The sequence below is a fragment of the Macrotis lagotis genome, chromosome 4, assembly GCF_037893015.1.
Source record: "Macrotis lagotis isolate mMagLag1 chromosome 4, bilby.v1.9.chrom.fasta, whole genome shotgun sequence".
NCBI classification, from domain to species: Eukaryota; Metazoa; Chordata; class Mammalia; order Peramelemorphia; family Peramelidae; genus Macrotis; species Macrotis lagotis.
Window position 1 is genome coordinate 69,066,626 of NC_133661.1, and position 24,589 is coordinate 69,091,214.

At 36.7% G+C, this 24,589-nt stretch overlaps 1 protein-coding gene across 1 annotated transcript; it reads left to right on the forward strand.

Moving 5' to 3' along the window:
• The first annotated feature begins 379 nt into the window (after nt 1-379).
• Nucleotides 380-14,758, forward strand: GHITM (growth hormone inducible transmembrane protein). Its single transcript, XM_074233023.1, has 9 exons — nt 380-510; nt 2,408-2,581; nt 5,621-5,720; nt 6,498-6,609; nt 7,036-7,177; nt 8,164-8,272; nt 10,007-10,195; nt 10,991-11,162; nt 13,385-14,758. Exons 2-9 carry the CDS (start codon nt 2,444-2,446, stop codon nt 13,467-13,469), a joined length of 1,047 nt encoding a protein of 348 aa, XP_074089124.1. The 5' UTR covers nt 380-510; nt 2,408-2,443; the 3' UTR covers nt 13,470-14,758.
• Nucleotides 14,759-24,589: the final 9,831 nt, after the last annotated feature.

Consider the following 24,589-nt stretch of genomic DNA (forward strand, 5'->3'; position numbering starts at 1 on the left):
TCATTATTAGTAGGAATAATGATAACAATTAGCTAACCTTCCCTCCACTTTACGGATACTACGGGGCACCCTAGGCGGGAAAGGCCCTTGGCGAACCTTGACTTCGTCAGCACCCCACTCCGGGGAGTCGGCGGGATTTCTCATCCCCGCTTTACAGGGGTTGAACGCGAGCCGCGCGGGGTCACCCGAGCGTCCGCGGCGGGGCGGGGCGGGGCGGGGCGGGGCGGGCCGGCGTCGCCTCGTCTCCTTGGTGCGCCACAGTCAGAAACTGGGAGCGCCCACGTGACCGGACGGCGCCGCCCGGGCACGCCCCTCGCTGTGACGCTCCCGCGCGTCATCACGCCGGCCGACACGGCGTCCTCCTGATTGGCTGCCCTTCGTGCGTGGCCGCCGGGAGCCGCGGACGCCGCCGCCGGCTGGGAAGGCAGGAAGGGAGACGCCGGGGGGCGCAGGCGGAGGCGGAAGCGTTGGCGCCTTAGAGCGGAGCCGGAGGCCGGACGCGCAGCTGAGGTACCGATCCCCGCCGCCGTGGGGGGCCGGGGGGGCCGCCCTCTTCTCCCCTTCCGGCCCTCCGACCCTCCCCTCCCCCGCTCGCCCTCATTGGCCCCGGGCCCGGGGAGACTGTCCAAGGTCGAGGTCACCGGAGTCCAGTCCCTCATGTTGGGGGCGGGGCGGGATGTGCTGAGTCACGTTTGCCCACTCGGCCCGGAGACCCGAGAACCAGGCTCCGGCTCCGCGGGCGGGTCCAGAAGGGCTGGAGGAGGAGGAGGAGGAGGAGGAGGAGGAGGAGAGGAGGAGGAGGAGGAGGAGGACAGGAGGAGGAGGAGGAGGAGAGGACAGGAGGAGGAGCCGGAGCCGCGACGTCACCTCGTGTCGTGTGCGGGGCTAACTGGGCCCGTGGTGGTCATTACGACCCCTCCCTGAATTTGCGAAGTTTTTGCTTCTCTGAATGTTCCCGCCTGGGGATTTTGAATGAGGAAAGAAACTTGTTCTATATAGGTGAAAGTTCCGAGCACTTCGGCCTTATGTTTGTTGTTTGGGAGGTAGAGAAAAGACACCGTTTGATACTGCTTCAAATACATAGTCATCAACTTGAATATTAACCCCCTTAGAAGGTGCAAAACGCCCCACGGTGTTGACGTTCCCCCTAGATTAGAACTATGCCACATAAGCTACAACTATGTTTAAAATAGTCGCCAAGCCAGGTTCCATTTCCTCCGATATATGGGACCATTTTTCCTCTGCCTTCTAATAGAATGTCATGTGAATATATAACAGGCATTCATTATACTAGAATGACCAGCTCTTGACTCATTTCAAAAGTTTTGCCTACTATGGACTAGCTAGGTAAATACTGTAATTTTATACAAAGTATAAAATCCTTGCCCTTAAAGCATTAAAATCTGATTTAGCATTAAGTGCATAAAATTTAAGCATTTAAACTTAAATTCCCCCAGTGCATTCTATAGGTGAGTCGGTATTGACCCGACTGGAAGGGTAAAGAGAATGGAACTTGGTGAAAGATGATGCCTTTGTGCAATAAGTGACCTCAATTGTGTAGCACTGAAAATAGGAACAATATCAACTTTTAACAATTTCATTTTTCCCCCTCCCCCAACGAATCTGTTGGAATACCTAAAAAGCAAAAAAGATTGTTTAGTATTTATTTTTCTTTTTTTTTTTGTTTAATACCTTACCCTCTTCTCCCCCTACACACAAACACTCATAGATAATTGTAAAGTGTTTAGCACAGAATCTGGCACATAAAGCACTTATAAATGCCCTCCCCCTATTCATACTTTTAAAAAAAGATAAAAGTTGTCTTCCTTCTCATACGAACATATGTAGTATGTATGGCCAATATCTGATATTTGGGGGGAGGGGGACCAAGGCTCATAAAGGTGAGAAATACTTCCCACTTCACACAACTACTAAGGAACAGAAATTCTGTGACAGAAGATACTTTTGATTTTCATATTAATAAGATAATGTATAATGAAATTAATAATTTAATTTCTGGAGATCCTTTTCACAGAGGCTCTGATCCTGAGAAACAGAAACAACAAAGTAGCTAGAGTAATTTGTTTTAATCCTAGTTTTTTGTTTTTTGCCTGGGTTTATCTTTCTCCCTCCCTTAACTGGTCATGTGTATGTACTTTGCCTGAACCACAGCCAGGTGAAGCTCCTATTGGGAGAAATCTAATGATTTACAAATCAGTTTCATTCAAGAAAAGTAATTTCTCTGTTCCTGCCCAGGTTAGTAACCTGCTCAGTAAAAATTAGGTCAATACTTGGAACATTCCCACGTCTTAGTCTAGAATTTTAAATAAAAAAAATTAAAGTTTAACTTTTATGAGGTTTTCTACCTTAATGCTTTATTCACCTAATAAGTTGCAATTTTTAAAAGCATTTCAGAAATAATCAGTGAACCTGTTGCAACACCATGTTGGCAGCAAGGTTTGTGTGTCTCCGGACCCTGACCCTACCTTCCAGGACTCTCTGCCCAGCATTTACCCAGCCTTCTCCTGTTCTGAGGAATTCTATTCTGAAGACAAATCAATGGCTCTTACAATCCAACAGGGTAAGTAAAATTTGGAAATGTTGAACATTTTATGATAGCTTCTTTGAAAATATATTATGCACTAAACAAGGAGACAATGTGGATCTTCAGTCCCTTGATATCTGCTTATAGAAGCACTGTGGAGACAGTAAGGGTGGCTTGCAGCATAGCTGGAGGCACAAGACTTAACTAGGGATAGAAACAAAGGGTTACCCAGGAACCCCCAGAGGTTCATCACCCTGGCTTAAGGAAAGGTCTTCTCTCCTAACTCTCATCCAACATTCAGGCTCATAGCTTCTTTGTTTTTATATGCTTCAGACCCTACCCCACACATCACCTTTGTTTTTCATGGTTCTCTTCCCATTCCTCTTAACCATTTTATTCACTGTTAAATCCGATGAGTTCCTCAATTTGCAATAGTGCATCTAATAATCTCTTTCAGTTTTATATTTGGAAATGGAAAATGCCACTATTGTCCAAAACAGATTTTCTTAGCTATTGCTTGCAGGAACTTCATTAAAAATCAAATACAGCTACAGTTGGTTTAATATTTATATGGAACATTGAAGTTATCAAGCATGCCAACTCTGATAAGCTTTTCTATGCCCTTTATTAAACAAATATTTGTTAATGTAATATATATAATGTTAATGTAATATATATAATGTGTGCAGAGTGTGGAGCTAAGACAGACAGGACCCATGCAGTCCAGCTGTGTGCATGGGGGTACAGGGGAGGAGAAAAGAAGCGTTTCTGGAGTTTAGACCTACCGTCTGCCAGGAGCTGAGCCAGTAGTATTTCATTGGATCTTCATAGTAACTCTTAAGCCAGGGAATGATGATGTCTCTATATTATAGGTGAGAAAATCAAGACAAACAGATCTTAAGTGACTTGTCCAGAATCACACAGAAAGTGTCTGAAGTTGACCTTGAATCCAGGTCTTCTGACTTCAGGCCCAACACACTATCCTTGCACCACCAAACCGTATGTGGCACTTATACAGGTGTACAAATAGAAGATTCCGGTCAGTGAGGTGTAGAGTAAAATACTTTGGAGAGGAGCTAACAAGAACAGAAGAAAGATCATTTCCAAATAGGAAATTTAGAGGAAGCTTCCTGAGTAACTGGCATTGGAGGCTGAATCTGAAGGTTATGTAGGATTTTCATTGAAACAACATAAATGTGGAGTGTTCTAGGATCAGAGAGAATAGTGTGGTCAAAGGCATAGCGCTGCTAAAATGTTAATATTATGCATAAAAGATAGCAAGCAGTCCCATTTGTTAAGAAATGACCATTGGATGGGGGAAATGAATGATGAGAAATAAACTTTGAAAAGCCTTAAAATAAGACCTTAGGCTAAGGAGTTTAGGATTTGATAACTAGAATAAAACTGAAAGATGTTGGAATAGAGAAATGATGGGATGAAATTTGCCTCTATATAAGAATAAAGGAGTCAAAAAGATGGTAAAGATTCAGAATTTAGGACTATTAACTACTTTTTTTCCCCCAAAAAAGAATTTTGTAGTTGAAAGGATATGACAACAGTTTGTTGGGTTTTTGTTTTGAGTTGGGAGACTTATTGTCTGACTTGAGTAACTTAAAAGGAATAGTTGGGTCCGCATTGTAGCAGAAGAACATCAGACTTAGAAATCCAAAGACCTGGGTTCTGATCCCAACTCTGACATTATATTATCTGTGTAAACTTGGGCAAGACCCTTAGCACCTGGGAGGATCTCCTCATCCAAAAGCATTTATAGCACTTCAGAGAAATTGAAGACTAAATACTGCAAATTCTGCACAATTCATACTTGAGTAGTACCCAAGCAAAGCAAGCCACCCTTCCATCTCCTACTGGATTTTAGCCATTTTATTCATCCCCACACATTCAAAGGTTTTGACTATTTTTCTCTCCTGGTATTTCAGGCAACATATAGGTCATAGAGCTTAGGGTTCTCTCTATGAGCAGCAAAGGATGAATGGTGCTATCCTTTGACAGAAGCAAAGAAACCAAAGGGAGCAAGTTTGGAAGGAAAGCTAGATCCTAACAGACTCTCTTTCCCACCTCTGTAAATAGACATCTAAGTCCTTGAGGCTCTGTTGTTCTTTTCCCTCTGTAATCTTCCTCATGTCTGTGACTTTAATTTCTCTATTATTCAGATAATTTCTGAATTTGGACTACCAGGCATGCTGTTCTTCCCCACATTTCCATCTACGTGTACTGAATAGCTCAGCTGGGATTTCCTAGCAGAAATTAATAAATCCAAACTGAACTCACTGTTTTCCCACAAAATCTTCGTTTTGTCACCCTGATTTCTCTCCTTTGTACTATAGTTCTCTCTGTTGTTCTGTAGTTCTACTAGTCTTCCAGACTTTCCTCTTCATTTATCCCTCAACCCCATGTCCCATTAGTTACCAAACCCTGTTCTCTGTGTATCTAATGATGCAGTTAATATTGTTTCCCTCTTGCCTACCAAATAAAGTGCAATTCCTTAGCCTCCATATTGTGACTGTAACCTAACCTTTCCTCATTCTACACTACTCCCCTTCTCATGAAGCAAAACTGCAGTGTACCCCATCCCTTGGTATTGTCCTGTTACCACCATACCTTCAGACCTGCTTCCCCAGTGCCCAAATGAAGTGCTTTTTTCTTCTCCTCTCTCACCCTCCCAGTATTAACCTCCATGCAGCTTTCTTTTATCTCTTCTTTTGTCCCTGTTCTCTCAAATTGGGAATGATCCTTAAATTACAATAGTGTATAGATCTCTTATTCTTAATTTGCGAAAATATTTTATTTTCCCCACCAGACCATAAATGCTTCTTGGTGGCCTGTATCTTATTTCTTCTTTGTATCCCAGCTCTTGTACATAATGGAAATCCCCCTGCTTGATACTTGATAAATGTACTTGAAAAAATGTCTCTTGAATGGTATTTCAGATATATATTGTCATAGTAACTTAAATGAAAATTCCATCACACATTTTTTTCAATGTAGAAATACCATTTCACAAACTATTTAGATTATATTTAACTTGCTTTTTTTCTTTTTTAAAAAATATACCAGGGTTATGCCACCAAATCAAGAATTGGGATCCGACGTGGAAAAACTGGCCAAGAAATTAAAGAAGCAGCATTTGAACCATCAGCAGAAAGAATATTTAAAAGTAGGCAAACATCATTCATTGATATTCAAGAAATTAATAATTGCATGATTTTCAAGACACTTTGAGGAAATAGTGTTTGTATGACTCTTCTCCAAACAAATATTCTTAAAAGAAAATATAGCTTTTGAACCCAGTGATTTGCTTTGTGAAACAATGACATTTTGTTATTTGTTGACTTTCTTGAAAGAGGGTCATGACTAAATTTACTGAAAGGCAAAAGTAACTAAAACTTTTTATTAAGAAAGTTGCTCAAGGGGCAACTAGGTGGTGCAGTGAAGAGAGCACAGGCCCTGGAGTCAGGAGGACCTGAGTTCAAATTCAGCCTCAGATGCTTAATAATTACCTAGCTATGTGGCCTTGGGCAAGTCACTTAACCCCATTGCCATGCAAAACCCTAAAAAACAAAAAAGAAAGTTACCTCCCCCATAAAAATTTCTTATGCAAATTAGCATTCACTTCACATAAAATTACATTCAAAACATTTTTTAATAAAATAAGGTGCCATAGTGGATAGAGCATCAGCCCTGGAGTTGGGAGGACCCAAGTTCAAATCCGGCCTCAGACACTTAAGTACCTAGCTGTGTGACTTTGGGCAAGTCACTTTATTCCATTACCTTGGAAAAGAAAGATGAAAATATTATCAGACTGCTCCAAAACAAATGTTAATACTTTTTCCCAAAAGATAGACTTTACATTGGGGTTATGTCATTTGTGCTTGCTGATTTAGCCACAGTGTGAAAGATGCTAAAAGTCCTTTTCCTCCCCTGTCCTCTGCAGTTGATCAGATGGGAAGATGGTTTGTTGCTGGAGGAGCTGCTGTTGGTCTTGGAGCACTCTGTTTCTATGGCTTGGGATTGTCAAATGAGATTGGGGCTATTGAAAAAGCAGTGTAAGTAAATTCCTCAAAGCATCACTTAATTTTCATTGTATATCTTCAGTCACTTGACGATTATCTTACCACCAGTGAACTCTCTAGAAATAAACATTAATAAAAGCGAACCTGTTTCAGGGCAACTAGGTGGTGCAGTGGATAGAGCACCAGCCCTGGAGCCAGGAGTCCCTGAGTTCAAATCCGGCCTCAGACACTTAATAATTACCTAGCTGTGTGGTCTTGGGCAAGCCACTTAACCCCATTTGCCTTGCAAAAAAAAAAAACAAACAAACAAACAAAAAACTTAAAAAAATTGAACCTGCTCCTTGCAACTTTACTGAACTTGACTGGCAAAAACTAAAGATGATAACTTGAAATATTAAAATCCAGGAAATTAATCCCCAAAAAGCGGGCTTAAACATCTGTCATATTTCTTTGTTACAGAATTTGGCCACAGTATGTGAAGGATAGAATTCATGCCACCTATATGTATTTCGCAGGGAGTGTTGGTTTAACAGCATTGTCTGCTTTGGCAGTTAGCCGATCACCTGCTTTAATGACCTTTATGATGAGAGGCTCTTGGATGGTAAGTGCATTTGGAATTTTATGTTTTAAAGCTCTTAAAAGATGTCTGGAAGACAGGAGACTTATCCATTAGAATAGCACAACAATTTGGAGAAAAATCTGTGAAAGGGCAGGTATATTGCTATATCAGGAAAATGAAAAGACATAAAAAATCAGTTTTCAGCATCAAAATTAATTCTTTTCATAAGGATTCTTTATCTAAAAATTGTGTTCAGTACATTTTTTTTTAATTCATGGGAGTTTATGGAAAAATTTGCATCAACAATGTAAATTATTGACTCTTAAAAAATTAAACATCATTATTTGGAGAATTCTCTTATTTAAAACAATCTTAATCCCAAGACAAGTAGTGCCTGCCTACTGGGGAATCACTATAACAATGGCCATTTATACTGTATGAAAGTTGATTTCTGATAAATTTTTTCCTAAAAATTCCCGCATTTCATATGAAAAATATCTTTGGTACAGCATAGTCGTGTACTGATATAAATATCATTTTGGGGTATGAAGTTCATTGATCATTTTTTTGAAATGGAAACTCTACCACGTAGGTTAGCAACTCATTTGTGCTGAAAGGGGGCTTCATAACACAATTAATGGGAACTCAATGTACTGCTTAAAAATAATCCCCAAATGTCCTAGACTTGAGGTTAGGCCAACCACTGTTCTGACTTGTTGCAAAGAGTTTTTAGGATTCATATTATCAGCAGAGGGAGCCATTGCTAAACATATTTAAAGAAAGTTCAAAAATTTAAAAGATATTCCCATATCTGGATTGAGGATAGGAAGTGAAATATCTTCCCTTTTTTAAGACTTAAAGATAAATGGTAATATTTAGCATTTCTGGAATCTGGATTGAGGATAGGAAGTGAAATATCTTCCCTTTTTTAAGACTTAAAGATAAATGGTAATATTTAGCATTTCTGGATTTACAAAAACAAATCAAAGTAAGGATTATTTTTCTTAGTAATACTCTGCATCTTATAGACAATCGGAGCAACTTTTATGGCCATGATTGGAGCTGGAATGCTGGTTCGATCGATATCATATGAACAGAGTCCAGGCCTAAAACACCTTGCTTGGATGCTCCATTCTGGTATGTCATCCATGATTTAAAAATATATTCTTAATTATCTTATTGTTCTCTATGATGCCTTATTAGAGACAAACAATGTTGTCATTAATTTAGAAGTGATATGTGATGATATTAATGGTCCTTTACGGCTAAGTAGAATGTTGGTAGAGATCATCAGTCTTTTAAGATTACATTTTAAAACTACAAAGAGGGTTAACAACATATTTTTAATCTTTGTTAAAAAGTAGCATTTAAATCTGAAAACCCTAGAAAAGTAGGTATAGCCTATCTTTTCTTACACAAGAATAGTGGCTAATGTTCAGAATTAAGTATATTAAAGAATAAGAAATGGTTTCTTAAAGCAAAAAATATTGAAATTAAAATGCTATAATCTGGATTTTTTCACTCCTTGGAACAGAGAGATTGTTTGCATTTGAAGTTCATGAAATTGCTATTGCCTTGCCAGTGAATTAGTTTAAGTATAAATGAGCAAAAATCACTATTGGGTGCCTTGTCACGACATAGAAAGTGATTCAAGTTATTTTAAGTCTATTGACCATTAGCTCCAGTTCCACAAGCTTTGGAGAAAAGGCCCAAAGCCAATTTCTTCTGTCTAAAGACTGGACTAGTCTGGCTGAAATGAGAGGAGCTCATCACCACAAGATTGTCTCTTGCAGGATACTTTGAGGGGGGCCATAACAATAGAGCATTGTACTGTGCACATTATTTGAAGAGGTCATAACTTTACTATGAATCATGTCTATTTTACAACATAGCAGGCCTCATGTCATCATGTGAACAGCATACCTCTGTTGTATGCTATGTAGAATGTTTTCATACTTTTTTTGTACAAAATTACTAGGGGAATCTTAAGAATTTCTTAAGTTTTTTTTTAAAGAGTTTAACCATGTTTTTTCCTTCTGCCTAATTATATTTCTCATTTTAAAAATTCAAATATTTTAAATTTTAGAATGGTATTGTCATGCTAAAGCATAATAATAATAATAAGCCATTCTCAACCAGTCAATTCACCGACATTAAATTCCTATAAAACCTTGTGCTCACAAAAATGAAACATTCTCTGTTTTCATAAGTAAAGGAACTTTTTTTCCACTGAAATGTACTGAACTTGTCAAGCAACCCCAAAATTCTGTGTTAAGTCACACAACTATGACAAATCATGAATGGCCTATGAGAGACATTGACATTCCTATCTTTAGGAAGTTATTCATTATAGTAAACTATACTAATATGCTAAGACTTATGTCTTATTTATGGAGATGGTCCCAGAAAAATTTTATAAATTGGTTATATGGGCAATTTAGTTAGCTTCAGAAAACATCACATTTTACTTTTGCTTGACTTAAAAATTAATGCCTTTGCCCTCAATTATTATAAAAAGCTTGCTTACCTGTATAAGTCAATAAAATAAATGTTTTTTAACAAGCTGAAAGTATAGTCTTCAAATAACTGGAGAATTATTCTTCCCTAAGGGTCCTGTGGTCTAAGTAAGATTATCCATTATTGATGCATTCATTCGATTTTATCCTTTTATCAGTGGGCTAATGAAACTCACTATCATGTTTAGCCTTGATCCTACTTAATTAAATTAAATTTGCTGTGTTTCAATGTTGGTACAACTATTAACTTTATTCCTAAATAAAGAAAAATGTCTTGCTAAAGATCTGTAAAAATTTTGTATTGATTTATATAATAAATTATTAAATAATATTTCAATGTCTTCTATTTCCTTAGGTGTCATGGGCACAGTGGTGGCCCCTCTCTCTTTGTTGGGTGGTCCTCTGATCCTCAGAGCTCTTTGGTATACAGCAGGCATTGTGGGTGGCCTCTCTACGGTAGCCATGTGTGCTCCTAGTGAAAAATTTCTGAACATGGGAGCACCACTGGGAGTGGGCCTGGGTGTTGTTTTTGTTTCTTCTCTGGGTAAGCATGATGTCTTTGGATCTATTTATTCTGTACCATGATTTGTAATGAATAACTTGAATAATTTAATTAAGAGATTGATTCTTTTCATAGCTACATAAATGTATTTATACTAATGTAATTATTAGCTTACATCCTATGAAATAAGCTTCAAAATGAATATCATAACAGTTGCTCTAAATAATTATCATTAAATGAGTTTCACTAAAAAGAGGCCTAATTAGAACAGATTAGGAATCTCAAGCTTTGTAGCATAATGGACCCCAGTCCTGGTCTGCTACTCACTGCCTTGACCAAGACACTTAAATCTCACTGGGCTTTACTTTTCTCATCTCCAAAAATGAAGGGTTGAGTTAATTTATCTCAAAGGTCTTTCCAGCTCGAAATCTTAGGATTCTATAAATATGGGAATAATTTATATTATTACCAAAAAAATGGGCAGCTAGATGGTACAGTGGTTAAGAGGTGCCAGGAAGACTCATCCACCTGAGTTCAAATTCACTCTTAGACACTTAACTAGCAGTGTCCCTAGGCAAATTACTTAACCCTATTTGCCTCAGTTTCCTCCTCTGTAAAATGAACTGGGAAAGGAAATGACAAACCTTTCCCTAAATGGGCCCACGAAGAATCAGGCACAACTGAGAAATGATTGACAAAGAATATTCAATGTGCAAATTTTCCATTTTGTCATTAGACGTAGCAGTCTCTTTAATTATGTTGTTTCCATAAACAGAAAGTACATGAAAATTGTAAACTTAACTATGCTAAAAGTGCTTTTTCCCATTTTGATTTCAGGATCTATGTTTCTGCCACCTACCACTGCACTTGGTGCTGGTCTTTATTCAGTGGCAATGTATGGTGGATTAGTTCTTTTTAGCATGTTCCTTCTATATGATACCCAAAAAGTCATCAAGCGTGCAGAAATAATGCCAATGTATGGCACAGAAAGATATGATCCCATCAACTCGTAAGTATTTTTCATTATTAGAAAATGCAGGTTGATTTTCCTTTTGGTTTTTGGTTTGTTTTTTTTTTAAATCAGTGTTGATTGAAATAATCTATTGGGTTTTAAGTTTGAAAGAAATTTTATATGGTTTGTTCTGATTTTTAAATGAATTGAAATTACTTTGAAAGACTTGTATTATCACATTGCAACTGGAATTGTACAGTTATATAATTTCATTCTTTTCAGAAAACTTAAAGAAAAAACTGGTTAAAAAGTTTAATTTAGGTAGACATTTTTTAAAATTCATTTTTATTTTCATTTCCAGATTCTCTTCCCCATTCCCTCCCCCTACCCATTGAGAAAGAAAAAGAAAACCCCATTACAAATATGTAGTCATACAAAACAAATTTTTGCATTTAGCCATCTTGGGGAGGGCAGGAAGATGTATGTGATAAAAATAGAGAAAAAATTGTTACACTCTTGACCCTGAATTCCTCAGGTGGATAACATTTTCACTGTGAATCCTTTAGAATTGTAGTGGATCAGAAGCAGCTGAATTCAAATCTGATTTCAGATATTTTCTGGTTGTATTATCCCCCAGGCAAGTCACCTAACTCTTCTTTTAAAAAAAAATTGTTAGGGGATCAGCATTACAAATTATTGCACAGATGATCCTCTTTTCAATAGTGCTATTCCTATGTAAATTGTTCTTCTACTTCTGCTCTTTTCACTGTGCTTCAGCTATGTAAGCTTTCCCAGATCTTTTTTTTTTTTTTTTAGATTTTGCAAGGCAATGGGGTTAAGTGGCTTGCCCAAGGCCACATGACTAGGTAATTATTAAGTGTCTGAGGCCGGATTTGAACTCGGGTATTCCTGACTCTAAGGCCAGTGCTCTATCCACTGCACCACCTAGCCACCCCCCTGATCTATTTTAAAGCCATCCTATGCATCATTTCTTTCCATACCACAGTATTCAGGCTATTCCTTTTCTCATAGTTTATTGAATCATTTGCCAATTGATGGTTAGCCTCTCAAATTCCAATTCTTTGCCACCAATAAAAGCTCCCATAAATATTTTTGTGTATTTAGATCCTTTTCCTTTTTTTTTTTAATTTTAATCTCTTTGAGATACAGATGTAGTAGCAGTATTGCGGGGTCAAAGGATATACACAGTTTTAAAACCCTTTGGCTATAGTTCCAAATTGTTCTCTAGAATGAACTAGTACCAGCAATACCAGCAGTTCATTAGCTTACATATTATTCCATATCCTTTCCAGGATTTGTCATTTTGCATATTAAGCAATCTGATAGGTATGAGTTTTCCTTTGCATTTCAACTTTATATAATCAGAATTATACATTTTATTTCTTTTGAATCTTTCATTTGGTCATGAATTCTTCCCCTATTTATAGAATTATAGAACTCAATTTTGTACTCATTTTTACCTGTAATAACATAGATATCAGAACTATAAGGTGGGATAGCATGGTAGAGTAATTTAATAAATTCAGTATTTGCAAAGTATAAAGATTTTTAAGTGTCATGGTATTGAGGAAGACTGGTTAAGTGAAGCAGATGGCATGTTTGAAAACTATTCAAATTATATGTAGCTGCTGAAATTCAAAAAAATGAGATGAAATTTTCTTTCAACGATTCTGACATCTTTTAAGTGGTAGGAATGTAGTAATTTGATGTGAACATTCTTCATAAGATTTTAGCAAAATGTCAGACGTTTTGTTTGATCCCCTTGCTGAAATAATAGCATACATTTGCTTCTGACACTTGAGTGTATGCAAAGTTTCCAGCAGCAAATTTCATGTTTTTATTTTTCTTCTAAAAATAATATTTCAATTAGCAATGGTCATGGTGCTACTGGAAAAAAGTATTGGGAGGGGGGAGGATGGGTTAGAAGTATATATGCAAAATGCCAAATTAACATCTTACAGTTTATAATAAAGTTATGGTGTTTTTACATTGTTTTCCTATTTCACAGACTTTATTATTTTCAAGGTTAAAAAAGATAGAGTAGAGCTTCAGGCTAATTTGTCCTTTTTAACACTATTACTTTCCAAGTCAAATATGAGGTCAAGAGGAAAAGTTATTCATTTATCATTTATTATTAGTCATTTTTAGAATTTTCTGTTGCAAGTAGTGTATTATATGTGATTGTAATAGTTGCTTCTAGATATAAGGCACCATAAATATAATTTAGCACATTATTATCTACTTCTTTTTTCTTCTAGAATGATGGGAATCTACATGGATACCCTAAATATCTTTATGCGAGTAGCCACCATGCTAGCAACTGGGAGCAACAGAAAGAAATAAACTGATTGCATTTTGAATCATCCAAACCTCACTCAATACTCTTTCTTGTGTTCTTAGTGTGTATATTTATTAAATCTTTTCTTGTACAAGCAGCTTTCGTTGAAGTCAGAAGTTCAGAGCCACATTAACATGGTTAAGATATTCTAGTACAACGTGAATATTTCAAGTTCCATCATTAATGAGAATAAATCCAGCACTTGCAAATAAGCAGCATAAACTTTTCATCTTTGAGTAAGCTAATGAAAAAGGATCAAACTTTTCAGTATTAACACTTTATTTCAACATTCTTTTGGTTGTGCATATTTTTGTTTCATGATTCTGTTTAACAAAGACTCTTATTGCAATCCAGAAGAAGTCAAAGTGTGTACAAGAGGAAAGCCCCAGGATTGACGTATAGGAAACCCCGTCTCTAGTTTAGATTCAGCTGTAAGAATGTTAAGTGATTGCCACTTGCTGACTTACAGTGGATAGGGTTTATTAAGTCTAATGATTGATGAATAGCTGTCATTAACATAATTAGCATCCACTTGATATTTTCAGATGAAACAGCTATCTTATAAAAAGACAACCAAATATTGTGGCAATACAATACCTTTGGAATATCAATTTAATACTCATTTTTTAAGTATAGGCAAAAAAAGTATTTGGACTATCATCCATCCAGTCTCAAAATGTTAATCTACCTCGAGTATTCCTATCATAGTTTATTTTTGTAAGTTTTGTTTTTGAATCACCTAGAACTCACTTATTTTGAAACATATTTTGCTTTAAACTTAAAACTTCAAAAAAACTTTAAGAAACAATAAACTTCAAATGGATTGCCCATTCCAACTTTGTTTGTAATTGATACATATAGATGTGGCTTATCTTTGTCTTTTATATTTTATAAAAGATCTTTCATCATTTAGGATGTAGAATCATTTTCCTTTCCTGCACTATTAGGTCAGTATTATCACATCCCTTCCTGCTAAATGCTAAAATTAGAGGCCAAATTAGTTCTGTTTTCATAAAACATTATTGTTATTAATGATAATTTTTTCCACAGATTTTCCCTCTCAGTCCATAATTAATTTAAATACACCTTTCTTGTAAGTAAAGTTTGTAAATTTATGGCATAGAATAAGTTATTTTTGGAAGCTTTTTAATGAATGAAATTGAGTCTGTAAAATTATTGCAATGATATAACTACTATTTCTGGATATCACCAGCTATCCAGAAATAGCTAATCTGACCATTGGAGAGATATGGCGTGCTTATTTCTTAATTAATAAAGATCTAGCTTGATAGTTGTTTGGTCTGTAATTTCTCCAAATAGAATTATACATATACACTAAAGGAAGTGGTTTGGGGCTCTTCATAAAAAGAAACTTAGACACAATGCCATCAGTTTTATACCATGGAAATTTTATTTTTAAATTTACAAAAATGGAAAAATTTTGAGAATCCTTCAAGTCCTTACCTATAAGGTAGTAGTAGGTTACTGCCTTAATGCACGAGATAATTTTTAATTTTTATAGGATGTAATTTTCCATATAGATGAGAAATTAACATCCTTTAACGGTAACATTTTTAAGAAAAATGAGGTGGATTTTCCATTATAGCTGTATTCTGGCCAGGACAGGATGCAGTAGAGCTATTTCCTGACTACTAAGTTTTTAGATAGCATTATAGACCTCATTATCACATTGCTGATTTCTTAAACTTTCATTCCACTTCCAAACACTTTAGAGCTATACCTTTTTTGAGCTTATACTTAACAAAGTTGTTCTTTTTTTTAACTTGTTATAGAACTTTACATAACATCCATCCGTTTTATATTTCAGCTTTTTGGAACTCAGTCCAACATTCCAGCCTGTCCAGCCTTTTTTTTTTTTTGCTCTTAAGTATGGAATGGCCCTTCTTTGATCTAGATTATTCTTCAGTCTTCCAACCTCTTGACAGAGGTCAGATCTTTTTTAAACATGCAGTTATCACAAATGTGGTGGAGAGAAGATTGTTTTAACCTCACTGTCCCCCTTAAGATGAAAATAAGAGGCATTTTGAAGGGGTTTTTTTTCCCCATCTCTTAGGGAAGCCAACATGAATACCTTGTATTGAACAATTAAAAAAAAATCTCAGATTGTGCAGCGTGCTGCAAAATTCTTCCTACTCTGTATCCTTTCTGGGAGTGATATATTCTTAGACAATGCTTGCTTCATCTGCCACCACCTTGAGTTTCCAGTGCCTTCAGGCTTTCCTGGAGTTAATTTTTCAATATATATGGGGTTTCATGTACCTACAAGAAATATGCAATGTAAATGAAAAGGTTTTGATAAAATGACCATGATGCTCAACAACACACCCAAGTGATCATCTGATTTCTTAATTATTTTTGCAAGGCAAATGGGGTTAAGTGGCTTGCCCAAGGCCCCACAGCTAGGTCATTATTGTGTCTGAGGAACTCGGGTACTCCTCACTCCAGGACCTGTGCTCCATCCACTGTGCTACCTAGCCACCCTGATCATCCAATTTCTGATTAAAGATAACCAATAAAGAAACAACTCCTGAGATGGTCAAGCCATTCTACTTCTCAAATCTTGTTAGGTTTTTTCCTTATTTCTACCCACTAGTCTTTGTTCAGCACCCTAAGAGCCATTCAGAAACTAGGCAAATCTGTGATACCCAGCCCTCTAGATACTCCAGTCATCCTGATTCATATCTGGTCACTGGACCCAGAAAACTGGTGGAGAAAATGAGGCAGGTAACTCAGCATAGCACTCCCTCTCTCAAATTCAATATACGTGTTTGTTATGGCATCACCTCCCTGATGTCTTGGTCTTCAAGAGTGGAGGACGAACATGAGGAAAGGGACTGAAAGGGGTTAGGTAACTTGTCCAAGGTCAAACAGCCTGAAATATCTGAGGCTGTATTTGAACTCTGGTCACATCTTTTTCAAAAGTAACACTTTTTTTTCATCCATTGTGCTTCATCTTTGTTACTACCTTTTGTTATCAGTTTCTTATCCAGGGTTTCCTATGCCTCTTTCCAAGGCAGGTAAACCAAGGGCCTAGACTCTTACCCAAAGTTATATCAGAGCAGTGCATCAGTAGCTACCTAACTTTGCGGAGTAGACATGAATGATTCCCTCTTGTACCAGAGATAATGTTACTGCCAGAGTGACATAGAGCAGCTGACTTCAAGAGTATAATTTTTTTAAATAGGTTTTTGTCTCAATTATAACCTCAGTTACCCTAGTATCCTACTTCCTTCTCCCAGAGAGCCTTCTCAAATGTCAAATAGTATTTTTTAAAGACAAAAAGAGGGGGAAAAAAAATCAGCCCAACCAATCGGTGAAAAAAGTCCAAATACATGAAATGTTATCACCTCCTTCCACAAAGGGATAAACTAAGTTATGCTTGGTCTTTATAATTTTGCCACATTCACTTTATTTTTTGGTGTATGGTTTTCATTTATGTTGGCGCAGTTGTATGTATTGTTTTTTGGCTCTGCTTCACTCTCCACTGGTATTTGTAGATCTATCCATGCTTATCTACTTAACAGAATATCATTTCTTATGGTCCAGTAATTTTTTATTTTATTCATGTACCACATTTTGTTTAGCCATTCCCAATCCATGGACTGATCAACTTGTTTTTAATTCTTTTTTATCACCAGAAACACTACTTTAAATAGTTTAGTGTATATAGAAACTCTCATCAATGATTTTTTTATGGTATAGACCTAATTAAAGACTGTCTAGATCAAAAAATATGGAGATTTTAATCACTTAAGTCTAAATTGCTTTCCAAAATTGTGATCTTTTTACATGTAATTGGGGGGAAAATTATATTTCACAGCTATTAGTATTCCTAATCCCTAATCATACCACAGTCCCTACAACATTGATTATTGCCATTTTTTGTCATCTTTGTCTATGTGTAATAATAGCTAAGATTTATATATCATATTTACTCTGTACCAATCTCTCTGCTAAGTGTTTTACAGTTATTTCATTTAATCTTCACATTCACCTGGGGAGGTAGGTGCTATAGTTGCTATTAATCGTTATCATCATCATCATCATCATCTCGATTTTACAGATTGGGAAACTTGGGGAAAACAGGATTGTAATACTAGATTTAAACTCAAATCTTATTCTGGACCCAGCACTCTTATCTGCAATGCCACCCAACTGCCCCTTGTGTAGAATTTGAGGTAAAACCTCATAGTGCTGCGTTGCATTTCTCTTAACAGTAATTTAGCACTTTCACGTTGTTGCAAATACTTTGTAATTCTGTTTTAGAGAACTGTTCCTATCTTTTGACCACTATCTTTTGGGGAATGCCTTTTACCAAATACACTGATACACATGTATGTATAATAATACATATTGTTTTATATAGCAAAGAATTGGAATCCAAGGAGTTACCCAATCAGTTGAGGAATGGCTTAAGTGAATTGTGGCACATGAATATAATAGAATATGACTTCTGTAAAAAATATGTGTGATGAATACAGAGTGTCATGGAAAGATCTGTATTGACTGATGAAGAGTGAAGTAAACACAGCTAAGAAAACAACATTGCAGTAAATTACAATGTAAATAGAAAAAAACTATGCACTAAAAAAATAAAAAGTAACTCAAAATTACAATTCAAGAGGATTTGAATGAAGAAATAGAAAAGGACACCCTCAACCTACCCCTTTGTGGAAATGGGAGATTCATGAGTAATAGACATAAGATAGGATTTTGGAATTTTTTCAGTGTATTGACCAAGTATGCTGATTTTTTTCTCTTAAAAAAAATACTATTTGTAGGGGGTGGCTAGGTGGCGGAGTGGATAAAGCACCAGCCCTGGAGTCAGGAGTACCTGGGTTCAAATCCAGTCTCAGACACTTAATAATTACCTAGCTGTGTGGCCTTGGACAAGCCACTTAACCCCATTTGCCTTGCCAAAAAACCTAAAAAAAAAAAAATACTATCTATCTGTTTTGTGGGATGACTCTCTAGGAGGGAAGATGGAGGGATACTTTGAATAATTATGATGTAACAAGTCATCAATAAAAACTTATTTTGAAAAATTGTTAAATTTCTTGGTTACCAAAGACATTTCTCAAAAAGATTTTTTCCTCCAGTTTGACCATTTTGCTTCTTATTCTAGAGCCATTAATGTCCGTGCAAAAGCTTGACAGATTGTCTTTTGCTATTGACTCTGTTGTTTGGTTAAAGATCCCTCTCCTACCATAGCTGCTGAGAAGCCATATGATCTGTTCCATTGGAATTTCAAACACTTAAGAAATACTCCAACGTTTCCTTGCCCAGCTTCTAATGCTCTCCCTATCTTATATTTAACTATGTTATATCTGTTTTGAATTCATTTTATATGTGTGTGTGTGTGTATAGGTTCACATGTCTCCCTTGATAGAGTTTAAACTGCTTCGATGTAGAGATTGTTATACGTTGTGTGTTTGAATTCATGATAGATAGATAGATAGATAGATAGATAGATAGATAGATAGATAGATAGATAGATAGATAGATAAATTCACAGGTTGTCTCCCTTGACAGCGCGTAAACTGCTTCTATGTAGAGATTGTTTAACTTTGTGTGTTCCCAGAGTCCATCATGGGGCTTGGCTTAACAAATGCTTGTTGATTGATTGATTGCTCATCCGTACCTCTCTCCCAGACTTATAAATGAATTCTTTTAACAGGATAATGATCATTTTATTCCATTTTGAGAGACTGAACATAAAATTCAAGTTTCCTAGCAGACAGCACACAGAGGTGCAAATATATAATAAGGTGTAAATGACTGCTATCCCAGCTTGTCTTGATCACAGATTTAAATAAGAACAATTTAGGGAAAACAGGAGGAGCATAGGAAAAGTGGGTGAGTGGGGGGGGGGGGCAAAAAGAAACTTGGTTGCACTGATTTCATAATTTTGTCCATATCCAGAATTCTTGAGGGGGAAGGTAGAAGAAGTCACCTTCCCTCCTTGGGCCTTTATCACATATCAAATGAAGGGGGTGTACAGAATTATCTTTAAGATACTCCCCTGTTCTATCACCTATATCGAAACAGAAACAGAGACAGACAGATGAAAAAAGAAAGTGGGTTTCAGACAGGTTTTTGCCTTGTAAGTGTGATAACAGGTCTATCTGAACGAAGGTGTTACCTTCCCTCTCTTGCTCACCACCCACTCCTTGGTGCTGGTGACAAAAGGATGAGGACGTGATGTGAAAGGTCTTTATGAGGTTCTAGTTGTGTGCCTTGTTGCCCTTCCCAAGAACCCCAGTGATCCTTAGTCATAATTAAAGTAAGACTCCATCATAGGTCCGTAGCATTTTTAAACTGGAGCAAACCTTAGGGGAGGGGTCTCCTACCTCTTCACTGAATAGAGAGGGTAAGGGAGCCCCAGAAAAGTGAGGTGATTTGCTGAAATCAGAAAGTCTGAAAATAACAGCTAAGATTTTTTTTTAAAGGCTACTTTGAATCCTCACTGCTGTGGTCTTCCCATCAAATCTTTATATTTATTTCTTGTGCTTTAATTGATTATAATCATGTAGGCTTTCTTTGAATTTCTTAAAACCATTATTTGACTACAATTGGACAGGACCTCACTTCCTTCTATTTGTTATGTCAACAGGCATTAAACTCCTACTATATGTGTGGCAGTCTGCTAAGCTTTGGGAGTGCAAAGAAAGGCAAAAAAAATCCCTATCTTGAGATCCTCACTGCCTAATAGGGGAGGCAGTATGCAATAAAGCAAATAGGATAAATTGGGGCTAATTACAGAAGGAAAGCACAGGCATAGGGAGATTGGGAAAGGATTCTTGAAGAAGGTAGGATTTTAACCAAGAGAAAGAGAGCTCCTAGTGGATATGAACTGTCCTATGAGAAGAACAAATATGATGCCACTGGATTAAAAAATACATGGAAGTAAAAATGTAAAACCTGGAAAGGTGGAAAGGACTTTGAAAGCCAAACAGGAGTAATCAAGTAAACTGGAATTTAGTGAAGTGGGACAGGAACAGAGTGGAGGGTGACACAGTCCTGTGCTTTGGGAACATCACTTAGATAACTGAGTAGAGAGTGGACTAAATGGGTAGCGATGAGGCAAAGAAGATAACTGGAAGTCATGAGGTGATGATGGTCTGCATCAAGAGGATGGCAGTGTCAAGAGAAGGAAACCTATATGAGAGATACTGTCAAGATAGAATGACAGTCAGGGGCAGCTAGATGGCACAGTGGATAAAGCCCCAGCCCTGGAGTCAGGAGTACCTGGTTCAAATCTGGTCTCAGACACTTAATGATTACCTAGCCGTGTGGCCTTGGGCAAGCCACTTAACCCCATTGCCTTGCAAAAACCTAAAAATAAATAAATAAAAGATAGAATGACAGTCCTTGGCGCTGTTTGATATGAATGATGAGAGTGAGTAGTTTTGCCATCAGGTTAGTTTTACCTGCCTCTAGAAGCTCAAGGATGGCATCTGATGCCCCTGTGGAGAGAAGAGCTAGGAAAAGGGAATAATGCAAATATGTGACATTCTTATCCCCCTAGGGATTCCTAGCATTTGTAAAATGCATGGTAAGCTATCTTAGATCATTTCTCATATCCTATAGAGAGAATAAATTTGTTGCCTTGACATAATCGACTCCATTTTGTTTTAAGCTTCTATTTTATAACTTAATAGTTAAGTAGTTTTTCCTGTAAATAGAACTTGAGTGGTATAGTTTGGTAATGATGTATGTACCCTCCACATTTGGTAAATAATTGCTACCAACATACTTATCTTCTAGATTTGACACACAACAGTTAATAATGTATAACGTCATAAATCTGGTGAATAACTGACAAACACTTGCTAATGAGGCTAACTTTGACTAATAGTTTCCTTCTTAACACCCAACACATTTTTCCCTAATACACCTTTTTATCATTTTAAGACATTGTCTTGAGCTCAAATTCAATAAATAACTCTGTAAGGGAACCTATAAATTCAGGAAGCCCAGAGCCCAGATACCTCAACTGATTTTGGTGTTTAGGAATTTTTCAGTAACCTTATCATGATGTATATCCAATAAACATTAATTCAAATGTTTTAATCATCATCCCATTTCTGGGAGTCCCTGGCATTTCTGAGAAATGGTGAAGCACTCTTTTCACATATGGAAAGAAAGTATATGTCACTGCGTGATTCTGGCTATTTGTATGAGTTATCAGAGGTAACTAGTTGGTATAGATTTTCTAAAAGGGAAAGGTTTTCTCATGTGAAACCATATCCTTGTGAAAAAATGAATAGAAAGTAACAGGTTATCAATCTGATTTACAGAGGTATTATGATTCAGATACACCAACTTCTGTAATGAAATTATTTTTTTGTTTTTGTTTGTTTTTTTAGTTTTTTCAAGGTAATGGGGGTTAAGTGGCTTGCCCAAGGCCACACGGCTAAGTAATCATTAAGTGTCTGAGGCTGGATTTGAACTTAGGTACTCCTGACTCCAGGGCCGGTGCTCTATCCACTGTGCCACCTAGCCACACCTAAAATTATTTTTTTTAAAAATAAATTAAAAAATTTTTTTTCAAGTTCCATCTTTGATTAATATGTTCATTGTCCTCCTGGTTCCATATACCCTGATCTTTTATGCAAATAGAGCCAACTTAAATTCAGCAAACATTGAGTACCTACTTTGTACACAGCACTGTTAATTAGTGGAAAGAGTTATCAAGTTTAGTTGATATGTTCACCACCTTCTTGAAGTTTACCCCTCCCCCAAAAAAGGGAATGAATGAGCATAAACTAATTACTAAGTTTAAAATTCAGTGATTCTTCTCACCATATAAGATTTTTGTTTATATCCTCTCATAACCAAGATAAATATGTGTTGATAATGGCTACCCAACTAATTGTATATAAAAATCTGGACATGCTTCATACATGCTTTTACCTACATGGAATGTTAGGATAATCTCCTGAATGGTTGTCATACATTTAATGGTCACCTTTATAATGTTTTGAAATAATTGTAATGAAAACTAAATTTCAGGATAATCCCATAAAAAATGCACATAAGGGTTACCACTGAGTGTTTTAATATTTCCCTGAGAGTATTTCATGAAATCAACATGTTATTCCATGAAATTCTGTTATCCCTTATTCTTGCTCTCTGTCCAACAAACTTCTTTTTTCCAATCACTTATTTCCTGGTTGAGTTCTTTTATGCCATTTCTTCATTAGTGAAAATATACTTCAACCAACTTGTATCCACTATATATCTCTCTCCTTTGCCTTTTGGACAACTAGTAATTTCAATTCTTTTGAAATCATGATCAAATATTCATGCTAAAAGATGACTTTGTGTTGAGTGGAATCTTAGAACTATTCAAAGTGCCATTTTATTTCCCCAGCACAACCCAAATCTACCCTCTTTCTTCAGTCCAATTCTGAGTTCAAATCATTGTCTACATTTATGTCTGACATTTATGTAGTGACGGGCTAATTCAATGTATGGTCTATCCAACTTTTATGGCAATAGACACTTTTCATCTATTTTTTTTTAATTTGTGAATTGTGGAGCCTTCTAATATTCTTGGGGCTTTGAACGTTCAACATCATGTCATCAAACAAAAGCATCTGGAAAAATTTGCCATCTCTAAAGAATTCTATTCAAATTCTGCACAGGACCTCTTCCATAACAGTGGCAAATTATCATTGGTAAACATATATCTTCTTGGTTTCTATACCTTCCTTGACATCTCCCACCTAGACATCTCTTAGGCATCTCAAATTCAACATGTTCAAAACTGTCCTCCCTAAACCTATTGATCCTCCCAACTTCTCTATTTCTATCAAATGCCCTACTATTTTTCTTATTCACAAGTCCACAATATAAGAGCCACCGCTGTCTCGCTACTCTCATTCAATCCTCCCATCCCTGCCCATATCCTTTAGTTAACAAGCTGATTTTATTCTTTGCTTTCTCTTTCATCCTTTCTCCCTCAGACCACAACCACCCAATTTCAGGCCCTCTTCATCTCCTGTCTATTTATGGCAGTTCCAGTAAGTCTCCCTGCATTTGGTGTCTCTCTTTTCCAATCTATCCACTATAAAACTGCCAAGTTGATATTTCTAAAGTTCAGTCCCTTGCTCAAGAAGTGTAACTAGCCTCTCAGGCCTCTAAGACAAAGGATCTAATTATAGCAAAAGCTAAATTTTGGGAGTGGCTAGGTGGTGCAGTGGCACCAGCCCTGGAGTCAGGAGGACCTGAATTCAAATCCAACCTCAGACAATAATTACCTAGCTGTGTGACCTTAACCTTAACCTTAACTGTGGAACCTTACCCTGTGTGAACTGAACTCATTGCCTTGAAAAGCAACAAACAAACAAAAAAAAAGCTAAATTTTTGTTAAATGCTTGTGAAAAAAAGTAATTATGGGGCGGCTAGGTGGTATAGTGGATAAAGCACTGGCCTTGGAGTCAGGAGTACCTGGGTTCAAATCCTGTCTCAGACACTTAATAATTACCTAGCTGTGTGGCCTTGGGCAAGCCACTTAACCCCATTTGCCTTGCAAAAACCTAAAAAAAAAGTAATTTTTTTCACTATTAAATTTCTCAAATCCCCTGAAATTTATCAACATAATAATATCCCCTGTTCTAAGTTAAAATAAAAAATGGCATTTAAAGCAGTTTATAATATCTGATATTTTCCAATTGTTTTGTATCTCTTCTTGAAGATATCTTCTATATAATATTTTGTTTTCAAAAATGGTGTTGCCCACAGCATGCATTTATTATATAGAGAAGGCAACTGAATGTTATGAATAGGGTACAGGGCTTGGACTCAAGAAGGCCTAGATTTAAATTCCTCTTAGGAAGAGGTAAACTATGTGATCACTAGGCAAATTATTTAATCTGCTCTAGGTATCTCAAGAACTCCCCAAAACTTTACTTTCTTCAGTGCGATTTTTCCTTCCTTCAGTGCGATTTTTCCTTCCTTCAGTGGGTCTCAGAATCCAAATGTGTCATCAGTGATGAAAATAGTTTGTTATCAATATGCTTAAAATGATGAAAAATATATTACATAGTCATAAAGGTAAAAAAAAGGATGAAATAAGTACATAAGAGATTAAATAGAG

What these genes read in the sequence shown, in the direction of transcription:
- GHITM (XM_074233023.1), top strand. Translation starts at nt 2,444, where the DNA reads ATGTTGGCAGCAAGGTTTGTGTGTCTCCGGACCCTGACCCTACCTTCC. An exon ending in TGATGAGAGGCTCTTGGATG is followed by an intron (nt 7,178 to 8,163) that starts GTAAGTGCATTT and finishes TGCATCTTATAG; the next exon opens with ACAATCGGAGCAACTTTTAT. An exon ending in TGCTTGGATGCTCCATTCTG is followed by an intron (nt 8,273 to 10,006) that starts GTATGTCATCCA and finishes CTATTTCCTTAG; the next exon opens with GTGTCATGGGCACAGTGGTG.